The 12,550-nt window shown below is 42.4% G+C and overlaps 1 protein-coding gene across 1 annotated transcript in view; it reads left to right on the forward strand.

The window, feature by feature from the left end:
• tmem181 (transmembrane protein 181) overlaps window positions 1-12,550 on the forward strand; it is a 219,165-nt gene that overhangs the window by 168,306 nt on the left and 38,309 nt on the right. The window contains exons 10-11 of the mRNA XM_068044745.1: window positions 49-140; window positions 6,156-6,213. Of these exons, the coding sequence (XP_067900846.1) occupies window positions 49-140; window positions 6,156-6,213 (150 nt within the window). The remainder of the gene's footprint in view (window positions 1-48; window positions 141-6,155; window positions 6,214-12,550) is intronic.

The following is a 12,550-nucleotide window of genomic DNA, read 5'->3' on the forward strand; positions in this document are numbered from 1 at the left end:
GATTTGTTCAAGTCTAATCAGCTGTGTATGTTTTTATTTCCCATTCAGGGAGAGAGGAAGTTCATGACTTTCTATTTGCCTAAATTGTTTGTTGTTGGTCTCCTTTGGCTGGCTGCAGTAACTCTGGGCATTTGGCAGACGTAAGTAGCGGTATAATTTTAAAAGATTTTCTTTAGGACCTTGAAAACTGTTGAAGTAAATTGGCAGGTTAACAGTCTTGTATGTTACTGGTGAAACTTAGTTGCTGTAATAACAGCAGGTCCACAACAACTGGTCACGATATCAATAAGCTTTTTAAGAAAGAAAGTATTGCATTGATTTGATGGCTTTTATGGCCTCAGGAGGCTCCAAAGCACTTCTCAGCCAATAAAATGAAGTGTAGTCACTGTCATAATGTAAGGAAACACTGAAGGCTGTTTTTGCACACAAGGTCCCGCAAACAGCAATGAGATGAATGATCAGCTAATCTGATTTTAGATGTTGGTTTATTTCTCCAATGTGTTGCAGTTCAGCATTTCAGTATAGTAATGCTACTTGTGTTGATCAGTTTTTAAGAAATTCTCAAAGGCATAGTATTAAAACAAAACAATTTAGTGATAATGTAGTAGCTCAGTTGGTAGTGATCTCACCTCAGCCTGTAGGTTCAAGACCAACACCAGGACCTGATTAAATAATCTAGGCTGTAGCAATGGAGTACTGCATTATCAGACGTGCTGGGCTGGATTTTATAGGCCCCCTGACACAGGGGTTGTGGTGGGGGGCCCGGAAAAAGTCTCCGGGAGAGGTCTGCTATGGGCCTCGGCGCTGGCAAGGCCCGCCCCGATATTGCCGGTGACAGCGAGACCTTGTGGCGGCCCCCCTGCCACTTGGCGATAGGAGGAAAATCTAAATATGTAAATTTATTAAAATAAATGAACTAAATACTTACTTGCTCCTGCCGCCGTCCCACTTCGATATTGTAGCCGGTGGCCGGCAGTCTCGTGCCTTTGGATCTCTTCGGAGATCCGATGCGGGACGCTGGTGGGGCGGGGTGGGGAGCAGGTAAGTATTTCGGTGTGGGAGTGGGGGAGCGGGGTCAAACTAAAATGATTGGTGGAGGGGGTGGTGGGAAGAGTTAAGGATAAAAATTTGTGAACTTTGGGGGTGGAGGGGAGGTCAGGTACACAAGGTAAGTATTTTGGGTGGGGGGGGGAAGAGGGCACGGAATGAAGTGTATGGTTATTGAAGGGGTGAGAGAGGGGCTACAAACAATTATTTAATGTTTTAAATTTAATTTACGATGCCTTTATCTTTAAACTTGTAAATGTAATGGAAGGGCTTGACGCCTGATTGGCGCCTGATGCCATTGCCAAGGTGGACCACCGGCCACCTCCTTGTCATCGGTGGCAGGGTGGGGGGGAACGGTGCAGTTTGCCCCGGCCATGTAAATGATCCACCGTGTTTAAGTAAAGGCCGTGCGTGCGGTGGCAACATAAAATTCAGCCCGCTGTCTTTCAGATAAGCCATTAAACCCAGGTCCTATGTGCCTCTTCAGTTGGACATAAAAGATCCCGTGGCACTGTTCAAAGAAGGATAAGGGGTTCTCCCAGTGTCCTGGCCAACATTTCTTTCTCAGTCAACACCACCAAAGTTTTCATTGGTCACTTATTTCATTTGGTCTGTGTGGGACCTTATTCTGTGCAAATTATCTGCCGTCCTTGCCTACATTTCACTTTAAAAGTAAGTTCATTAGTTGGGAAGTGCCTTAGCTCATCCTGAGGATGTGAAAGGTATAATTTAAATGCAGGTTTATAATTTTTTTCACCATTTAAATATTTTAAGTGGTAGCCCAGCAGTGCAGCATGTTGTGTTACACAGTGGTAATTTCCTTTGCATTGTACCCAAGCTGACGGCTAATAACCTCAACCTGGGGACAGATTTTCTTTGTCTACCTCATCTAAACCTGTCATAGTCTTATACACCTCCATCAAATCTCACCTCGCCTCCTTTGCTCCAAGGGGAACAACTCCAACTTCTCCAACCTAACCTTGTATTTAAATTTCCTCATCCTTGGAATCATTCTGGTAAATCTCCTGTGTACCCTCTCAAGGACCCTCACATTTATCCTAAAGTGTGGTGAACTGAACTGAACACAATACTCTAGTTGTGGCCTAACCAGAGCTTTATAAAGGTTCAGCATAACTTTCCTGTTTTTGTACTCAATACCTCTATTTATGATGCACAATATCCCATATGCTTTGCTAACTACTATCTCAATATGTCCTGCCACTTTCAAAGATCTGTGCACATGATAATGGGATACAGGGAAATGGGCAGGTTGGATCTAAAATTGGCTCAGTGACAGGAAACAAAGGGTAGTAGTCGACGGATGTTTTTGCGAATGGAAAGCTGTTTCCAGTGGCGTTCGACAGGGCAGGGCTCAGTGTTGGTTCCCTTGCTGTTTTGACTTAAAGTGAGAGGCATGATTGGGAAATTTGCTGATGACACAAAAATTGGTCATGTAGTTGATAGTGAAGAGGATGGCTGTAGACTCCAGAATGATACCAATGGTTGAGTGAGCGGAAAAATGGTAAATGGATTTCATTCCGGAGAAGTGCAAGGTAGTGCACTTGGGGAGGGCAAATAAAGCGAGGGAATACACAATAAACGGGAGGATATTGAGAGGGGTAGAGGAAGTGAGAGACTTGGAGTGCATGTGCACAGGTCCCTAAAGGTGGCAGGACAGGTAGATAAAGTGATGAAGAAAGCATATGGAATGCTTTCCTTTATTTGCCGAGGTATAGAATACAAAAGCAGGGATGTAATGCTGGAACTGTATAAAACTCTGGTTTGGCCGCAGTTGGAGTATTCCATACAGTTCTGGTCGCCACGTTACAGGAAGGACATAGTTGCTCTGGAGAGAGTGCAGAGGAGATTTACAAGAATGTTGCCAGGGCTTGAAAGTTGCAGCTATGAGGAGAGATTGGATAGGCTAAGGTTGTTTTCCTTAGTACAGAGGCGGCTGAGGGGTGACTTAATTGAGGTGTACAAAATTATGAGGGGCCTAGATAGAGATAGACAGGAAGGATATAAAAAGAGAGTAGCTAAAGTGAGTGTGGGACCCTTGAAAGATGCAACTGGAGAATTGATAACGGGGAAATGGCAGATAATTTAAACCCATGTTTTGCATCGGTCTTCACGGTGGAGGACACTATAAACATCCCACAGATATCAGATAAGCATGGAGCTAATGGGAGGAAAGATCTTGTGACAGTCTCCATCACGAGGGACAAAGTATTTCATAAACTTATGGGACTAAAGGCAGACAGGTCGCCAGGACCTAATAGCCTGCATCCAAGGGTTTTAAAGGAAGTGGCTGCAGAGATAGTGGAGGCATTGGTCGAAATATTCCAGAACTCACTGGATTCTGGGAGGATCCCAACGAAAACAGCTAATGTGGCGCCTGTTCAAGAAAGGAGGGAGACAAAAATGCAGGAAATTATGGGCCAGTCAGCCTAACATCGGTCTGTGAGAAAATGCTAGAGTCCATTATTAAGGAAGAAATAGCAGGACATTTAGAAAAGCTTAAGGCAATCAAACAGAGTTAACATGGTTTTGTGAAAGGTAAATCATGTTTGACAGATTTGCTAGAGTTCTTTGAGGATATAACGAGCAGAGTTAATAAAAGGGGAACGGGTAGATGTAATGTATTTGGATTTCCAGAAGGCATGCGATAAGGTGCCACATAAAAAATTATTGCACAAGATAGAAGCTCATGGTATTGGGAATAATGTATTAGCATAGATTGAGGATTGGTTAACTCACAGAAGACGAAGAGTTGGGATTAATGGGTCTTTTTCAGGTTGGAAAGACATAACTAGTGGAGTGCCACAAGGCCCTAGGGCCTCAATTATTTACTATCCATATAAATAACTTGGAGGAGAGGGCAGAGTATAATATATCTAAATTTGCTGACGATACAAAAATAGGTGGGAGGGCATGCTGTGATGAGGACATAGGAATCTGCAGGGGGATATGGATAGGTTGAGTGAGTGGGCAAAAACTTGTCAGATGGAGTTTATTGTAGGAAAGTGTGAGGCCATGCACTTTGGTAGGAAGAATCAAAAGGCAGACTATTATTTAAATGGAGAGAGACTCCAAAAAAGTGCAGCACAGAGGGATCTGGGCATTCTTGTGCATGAAATACAAAAAGTTAGCATGCAGGTGCAGCAAGTAATTAAGAAGGCAAATGAAATTTTGGCCTTTATTGCTAGGGGGTTGGAGTTTAAAAATAGGGAAGTCCTGTTACAACTGTACAGGGTGTCGGTGAGGCGGCACCTGGAGTACTGTGTACAGTTTTGGTCCCTGTATTTAAGAAAGGATATACTGGCATTGGAGGAAGTTCAAAAGAGATTCACTAGGGTGGCACAGTGGCGCAGTGGTTAGCACCGCAGCCTCACAGCTCCAGGGACCCAGGTTCGATTCCGGGTACTGCCTGTGTGGAGTTTGCAAGTTCTCCCTGTGTCTGCGTGGGTTTTCTCCGGGTGCTCCGGTTTCCTCCCACAAGCCAAAAGACTTGCAGGTTGATAGGTAAATTGGCCATTATAAATTGTCACTAGTATAGGTAGGTGGTAGGGAAATTTAGGGACAGGTGGGGATGTTTGGTAGGAATATGGGATTAGTGTAGGATTAGTATAAATGGGTGGTTGATGTTCGGCACAGACTCGGTGGGCCGAAGGGCCTGTTTCAGTGCTGTCTCTCTAATCTAATCTAATCTAGGCTGATTCCTGGGATGAAGGAGTTGATTTATCAAGAACGGCTAAACAGATTAGGCCTTTATTCATTAGAGTTTAGAAGAATGAGGGGTGATCTTATTGAAACGTACAAGGTTTTGAGGGGACTTGACAGGGTAGATGTTGAGAAGATGTTTTCACTAGTGGGGGAATCTCGAACTAGGGGACATAGTTACAGAATAAGGGGACACTCATTTAAAACTGAGATGCAAAGGAATTTCTTCTCTGAGGGTGGTGAATGTCTGGAATTTTCTATCCCAGAGAGTTGTGGAGGCTAGATCACAAAGTATTTAAAGAGGAGGTAGATAAATGTTTGAAATATCGGGGAGTTGAGGGCTATGAGGAGCTGGCATGAAAGAGGAGTTGTAGTCTGGGGCAGATCAGCCATGATCTTATTGAATGGTGGGGCAGGCTTGAGGGGCCGAATGGCCTACTCTTCCTATTTCTTATGTTCTTATGTTTGATCTTTTTCCCCTAGCAAAGAGATCAATTATCAGGGGACACAGATTTAAGGTGATTGGTAGAAGGGTTAAAGGGTACATGAAGAAAAACATTTTCACCCAGAGGCTGGTGGGTGTCTGGAATTCACTGTCAGGAATAGTGGTGGAGGCAGAAACCCTCAATTCTTTTAAAAGGTAACTGGACATGCACCTGAAGTGCTATAACCTGCAAGTCTATGGACCAGGTGCTGGAAGGTGGAATTAGATTGGGTGACTAGTGTTTTTTCAGCTGACATGAACACAGCAGGCTGAATGGACACCTTCTGTGCTGTAATTTTTCTATGGTTCTACATGAACCTCCAGGTTCCTCTGTGATTGTACACTCTTTAGATCTGTGCCATTTATTATATACTGCCTCTCCCTATCCCTTTTGCCAAAATGCACACCTCACACTTCTCTTATTAAATTGCAACAGCCACTTGTCTAGCCGTTCTGCTGGCCAACTATGTCCTGACTTGCTGTTTTCAGTCCTTAAGCCAATTTTTAAAATCCAAGCTGATACTGACCCTCCTATTCCATGACCTTCAATTTTGTTAACCAACCTTTTACGTGGTACTTTGTCAAATGTTTTCTTAAAATTCATATGAACAACATCCACTGCATTTCCTTCATCAACCATCTCTGTTACTTCATCAAAAAATTCCATTAGATTAGTCAAATATGATCTGCCTTTTACAAATCCGTTCTGGCTATCCTTAATTAACTCAAACCTCTTCTAGTGCCTGTTAATTTTTTCCATGATTATTGTTTCCAATAACCACTAATGTTAAATTGACTGGCCTATAATTACTACGAATGTCTTTACACCCTTTCTTGAACATTTTGATTTCCAGCACTTTCTGTTTTTCCCTTTTATTTTAACCTCTGTTTGGAACTTTTTCAGAGTTAACGAGTTACGTGACCCAACATATCAGTACAGACTGGACACAAGCAACTTCCAGGTGACAAATTCTCGATTCTTAAAAGTTCATAAATGCAGCTCAGATAAACTTAGTGAATATATAATCATGTGGATTAATGCCAAGTCCCTTGGATGGGTGATGTCTTTCAGCAATCAGTTTTCACATTATAGTGCGTAATGACTGTTATAGAGAGAGACATAATCAAAATAAAAATGTTAGTAATTTTTACATGAAACTGATTCTGTAATAGTTAACAGACCATGCAGATAAAAAGCTGCACATGCACGGAACGTATTAAAATTGCCTTTCTTATTTTAGCTTGGGTTCTGTTTGCTGCTGCAGAATTAAAAAGCCAGAGAGGCATACAGACTGCTGTATGGGAGGGTGAACTTGGGCCCTGCAGTCATATTTTTTAAAGTTTATGGGACTCACGATAAAGGTTGCCAATTTACGCTGGGCAGAGTCTACATGCCTGCAGTCTCTAAATGATAAGAAATTCATTTCTGAGCTTTTCTTAAAAAAAAAAAATAGTTTACTAGAGCTGCTAAAGGATTAATTTACATTTGGGTTTGTTTTCTACCATATGATGAAACTCACAAATGACCTTGTTAATATGATGGTACTGTCACCTTCACGAAGGGAACAGTGATGAAATGTGACATGAACTGGCGGAATTATGAAATAAAACTGTTGAACTGAACTCCGAGCTACTGCATTTATGCTACAGACAAAATGGAGTAGAGGTCAGGTGACCCCTCCTATACTGTCAATAAACATAACTGTAGAACACAAAATCCATTATCCATATCTGAGTTAGCATTGGGGAAAACACATTGAAATGTAAAGCGGCCCATTCCACACAAGCAATGCCTATCTTCAGTAATGGAGCTAACAAACACTTGTAGACAAATTGACTCTGCAGCCAAGACTAAAATAATAGGTGTGACATAGCACCTATTCATCAGAATGAACCACATTCAGATGCCATCATAAAACAATGGTTCCCATGTCCAGGAACATTATCTGAATCACCCCTGGAGTGAGAGCCATTAGTCAACTGACCGACACCCCAACTTGACAAGTTTCTACCTTTAAAAGGTATCTCTCTGGAGAGAGAGAGGGGAAGAACAGCCAGAAAAAGACTTTTCCAGCAAAACAGCTGTCAGACTGTACCAGCTTTGCAGGTGCCTAGCTGACTACATCATCTAACTACTGCAGCAGAGAAATTGCAAGGTGACTTTGGAACTCCCCATCTGCGAAAGTGAAACAGGAATTTCCCTATCAACTTTGGATAGAGGCCTAACCACAAGGAGCCTGCAACATTTCATCTTTTTCAAGGCAACAAACATTCTGGCCTGCACTGATGAAAGATGTCCATCTGAAGAACCCTAACTCCATGTTACCACTCTACTCTCTTATCTTTTTGTGCGTGTGTGTGTATGTGCGTGAGAGACAGAGGCAATGGGCGAGGTTGTGAACATTTTTAGGTTATAGTATAAAAATAAACATTTATCTTTTTTTTAACCTACTAGATAACCTGTCATTTGTCTATTTATTTGACCCTAAAGAACACTCGGGGACTAAAACACTATTTTTAAAACTGTAGTTTGAGGTCTGTTTAGAGGTGAAAAGTGGAAGTCACTCACAACACTTCTCCCCTATCTGTAACAGATTGGGGGCTCGAAGCTGAGATTTTTGAAACAACAGATTATATGAGAAATTTAGAAACCGGAGCTTTCTAAAATTGGAAAAATTAAACAAGTAGGTTTTCTCATACTTTTTCTTTTCCCTATTGTGCTGAAAACAATAGACATGGCCACATTCCAGGCTAAAGTGTTTGTTGAGCAGGAATAAGTATCCAATGATGCATTAAATCAATGAAGTATTGAGAATTTAAAAGCTGTAGCTACCCAGGTGGGAGTCATTTCAAGCAAAAAACAAAGAAACCTGAAATACCTCAGAATCTATTTCAATCTTACCCCAGAAACATAAGAAGCAAGCATGGAAACTGAAAAGATAGCCCAAGCTAAAATTCAATTTGAAATGCGAAGATTGGAATGACAAAAGGAAAAAGAGGAAAGAGAATTGCAGTTTCAAAAAGAAAAAAGGGAGAAAGAGAGGAGTTGCAGATGCAAAGGGAGGCAGCAGTGAGACAGTTTGAGTTGGACAGGCTGCAAGCAGAGAGGCTGCAAGCACAAGGTAAGAATGCCACCAACAATTCAAATATCAACCCCAATTCGGAACAGTTTTGATGTTTTGAGACACTCACGATTTGTGCCAAAATTTAATGAGGAAGAGGCCGAGTCCTATTTTATCTCCTTTGAGAAAATAGCTACCTGGCTAAAATGGCTAAAAATAAATATTGGAGACTCCACTTACAAGGCAAATTGGTGGGTAGAGCTCATGAAGCTCATTCCATGTTATCAGAAGAAAACTCTTTTGATTACAGACAGACTAAAACTGCTGTCTTAAATGCATACAAGTTAGTCTCTGAAGCCTATCGGCAAAAGTTTAGAAGTGCTAGGAAAAGAACTGCCCAAACCTTTATTGATTTTGAAAGAGTTAAACACATGGCTTTTGATTGCTGGATACAATCTTTCAAGTTAGACCTCTTGTATGAAAATTTGAGAGAGGTGATTTTATTAGAAGAATTTAAAAACATAAAGACCCATATTGAGGAACAAAGGGTCACAAGAGTAAGAGAAGCTGCTACAATGGCAATTGATTATGAACTCACCCATAAATCCTTTTTATCAAGGAAAAACCTACCATAGTAATTCTCAGAGCTCCGGGAAGGACAGAAAGTGGGATAGTGAAAAGGAAACCGAGTGAGAATGCAGGACCCCTCCACCGGTCAGGAAAGTAAGTGCAGGTGGAATGTTTTCCACAGACCCATGTGTTCCCATTATAGCAAAGCAGGGCATGTGAAAGCCAACTGCTGGAAATTGAAGGGGATGCCAGTGAGTTTTGTTGAAGTTCACAAGGGTAGCCGAGAGAAGTGCCTCAGCAGGTAGTAAGGCAGACAAGCATGTGGCCCTAACCACAGTGATAGACCCCTCAAAGAATACCGCCCTAGGTATGGCAGAAACCGAAAAAAATTCTGAGGGTTAGCAGGATTTTGTTTTAAATGGAAAGTTGCCCCCATATCCCTCGGATGAGACGGACAACTCCATTGTCCTCATCAGAGATGCAAGGGCCACTCAGTCTTTAATGCTGGATAAAGGCATGCCCTTTCCACCAGAGAGCTCGCTGAAGATGAAGGTTCTGGTAAAAGGTATTGAAGGTGGGAACATGTACATGCCCCTATATTGGGTCCACCTGCAGTGTGACCTAGTTTCTGGACCAGTTACAGTAGGGATTGTTCCTAGCCTGCCTATGTCTAGAATAGATTTGCTGCTAAGCAATGATTTGGCTGGAGGTAGGGTGGTAGCAGCCCCAGCAGTCTTAGACCACCAAATGAGGCCAAGGAGACAGAACAAATTCAGGAGGAAGTCCCTGGAATATTCCCTGTGTGATAACCAGGTCCATGGCTAAGCAAGCTCCACCAGAGCGAGCTGAGCTAGTAATTCAGCCAGGTGACCCTGAGGTCTGGCTGGCTGAAACATTTTTTTGGAGATTTAGGGGAGGCGAAGGAGGTATATAGTAGATCCTCTTTAATTGAAATCCAACAGGTAGACCCTGATTTTAAAATAAAAGAGCAGACCACCTGTTCTGAGGCAGAAGCAGAGAAAATGCCTGAATGTTATTACTTTAAAAATGGAGTAAAACTGCAGAATTGGAGACCTCCGCAGTGACCTCCAGAGGAAGAGTGAACTGTGGTCCACCAAATTGTAGTCGCCCTAAATATCGTAGGGAGATTTTGAGGATTGCCTATGAAATCGGGTACATGGGTATCAGAAAGACCCAGGCAAGAATAAGCCTATACTTTACACTGGCCTCAAATCCACCAAGCTGTGGTTAAATTTTGCAGGACCTGCCGTACCTGCCTGGTTATCAGGAAACCACAACCTACAATCAAACCTGCCCCACTAATCCCGATCCCTGCTTTCACTGAGCCCTTCAGCAGAGTTCTGGTCGATTGCGTGGGATCCTTACCTAAAACTAGGACAGGTTACTAATACCTCCTAACCATCATGAATGTGGCCACCCAATTCCCAGGAACCATACCCTTGAGGAAAATTATAGCTAAAGCCGTAGTCGAGGGACTGACCCAGTTTTTAACCTGATATGAACTGCCCAAACAAATTCGGTCTGATCAAGGAATTAATTTCATGTTCCTAATATTCCAAGAAGTCATACACAGCCTTGGTATTGACCATCTGCAATCTTCAGGATAAGCATATAACAATATAAGAAATAGGAGCAGGAGTAGGCCATTCAGCCCTTCGAGCCCACTCTGCCATTCAGTGAGATCATGGCTGATCTTCTACTTCAACACCATTTTCCCTTGATGTTTTTAATATATAGAAATTTTTCGATCTCCGTCTTGAACATACTCAATGACTGAGCCTCCACAGCCCTCTGGAGCAGAGAATTCCAAAGATTCACTACCCTTTGAGTGAAGAAATTCTTCCTCATCTCAGTCCTAAATGGCCTGCCCCTTATTCTGAGATTGTGTCCCCTGGTTCTAGACTCCTCAGCCAGTGAAAACATCCTGCATTTACCCTGAAAGAATTTTGTGTGTTTGAATGAGATCACTGTCATTCTTGTAAACTCCAGAGAATAAAGGTCCAGTCTATTTAATCTTTCTTCATGGGACAGTTCCTCTGTCCCAGCAACTAGTGTGGCGAACCTTCGTTGCACTCCCTTTATGGCAAGTAAATCTTTCCTTAGATAAGGAGACCAAAACTGCGCACAATACTCCAGGTGCGGTCTCACCGAGGCGCTATATAATTGCAGTGAGACATTTTTACTCCTATACTCAAATCTTCTTGTAAGAAAGGCCAACATACTATTTGCCTTCTTAATTGCTTGCTGTAGCATATCACCCACAGTCCCAAGGGGCTCTAGAATGATACCATTAAACCCTGAAAACCATGATCAGGGCATATTGCTGTGATGACCCCCATCACTGGAATAAAGTAGCTTTCTTGATGTTTGCTGCCAAAGATTCATCAAATGAATCCACAGGCTTCAGCCCATTTGAATTATTTTTTGAATGTGAGGTGAGAGGCCCCCTGAAATTGATCAAGGGAAAATTCCTGGATCAAAGGGGGGAAACCTCATTGCTAAATTACGTATCCACTATTTGTGAGAGACGTTTTAAAGCCTGCACTGTAGCGAAAGAACACCTGAAAGCATCTCAGCAAAACATGAAAAGGCAGGCAGACAAAAAGGCTGTAGCTTGAGAATTTAAACCAGGGGACCAGGTTCTGGTACTGCTACCATTACAGGGTGAACCTCTAAAAGCGAGATTCAGAGGCCCAGTGCAGGGGGAACAAAAGTCAGTGACGTGAACTACATAAATGATACAGCACATTGTGCCACATAAATATGCTGAAAAAAATACCAGTCGGGAACCAGATAAACCAGTAAGTGTATGTTAGGCAGTGAGAGCAGTGCAGGAGGACAATACTAGTGAAGCCAAACTATCTATCTGACCAGCAGAGAAAGGACCTAGCAACACTGCTAAGGGAATTTGAGGAAGTTTGCAAGGACACCCCAGGTTATACCTCTCTAACTATACACGATGTAGATGTCGGAGAGATCCCACCTTTGAAACAAAACCATTATAGGCTGAGCCCTGATGAATTGGCTCAAGTCCGCACAGAAATCCAACATATACTAGACAACGATTTAATTGAACCCAGCTAAAGCAGCTGGAGTTCACCCATTTTACTAGATCCCAAACCTAGTGGATCAACCGGACTTTGCATTGATTACTGCAAAGTTAATGCAGTAACCCGAACAGACTCATACCCAATCCCCCGTGTTGAGGACTGCATTGACCGAGTAGGAAACTCTACCTACATTAGTAAAATTAATTTATTGCAAGTCCTTATGATCACCCAAACAAAAGAAGTTTCCGCATTTGTCACCTCCGATGGCTTATTTCAATGTAAAATAATGCCAATTGGTTTAAAGAATGCCCCAGCCACTTTCCAAAGACTAATGAATCAGGTGGTAGCTGGTTTGAACAACTGTGTCATCTACCTGGATGACTGTTAGTTTACAGTGATACCTGGAAAGACCACTTGAACCATGTAAGGCAACTCTTTAAGGGTTTACAGAAAGCTTACCTAGTGGCCAATTTAGCAAAACGTGAATTTGCTGAGGTTGAAGTAACCTATTTGGGCCACAATGTCGGCCAAGGTTGGGTGTTGCCAAGGGCAACAAAAGTGCAAGTCCTGGTAGATTTGCCTGTCCCTAAAACTAA

Source organism: Heterodontus francisci, chromosome 13 (assembly GCF_036365525.1).
Source record: "Heterodontus francisci isolate sHetFra1 chromosome 13, sHetFra1.hap1, whole genome shotgun sequence".
NCBI classification, from domain to species: domain Eukaryota; kingdom Metazoa; phylum Chordata; class Chondrichthyes; order Heterodontiformes; family Heterodontidae; genus Heterodontus; species Heterodontus francisci.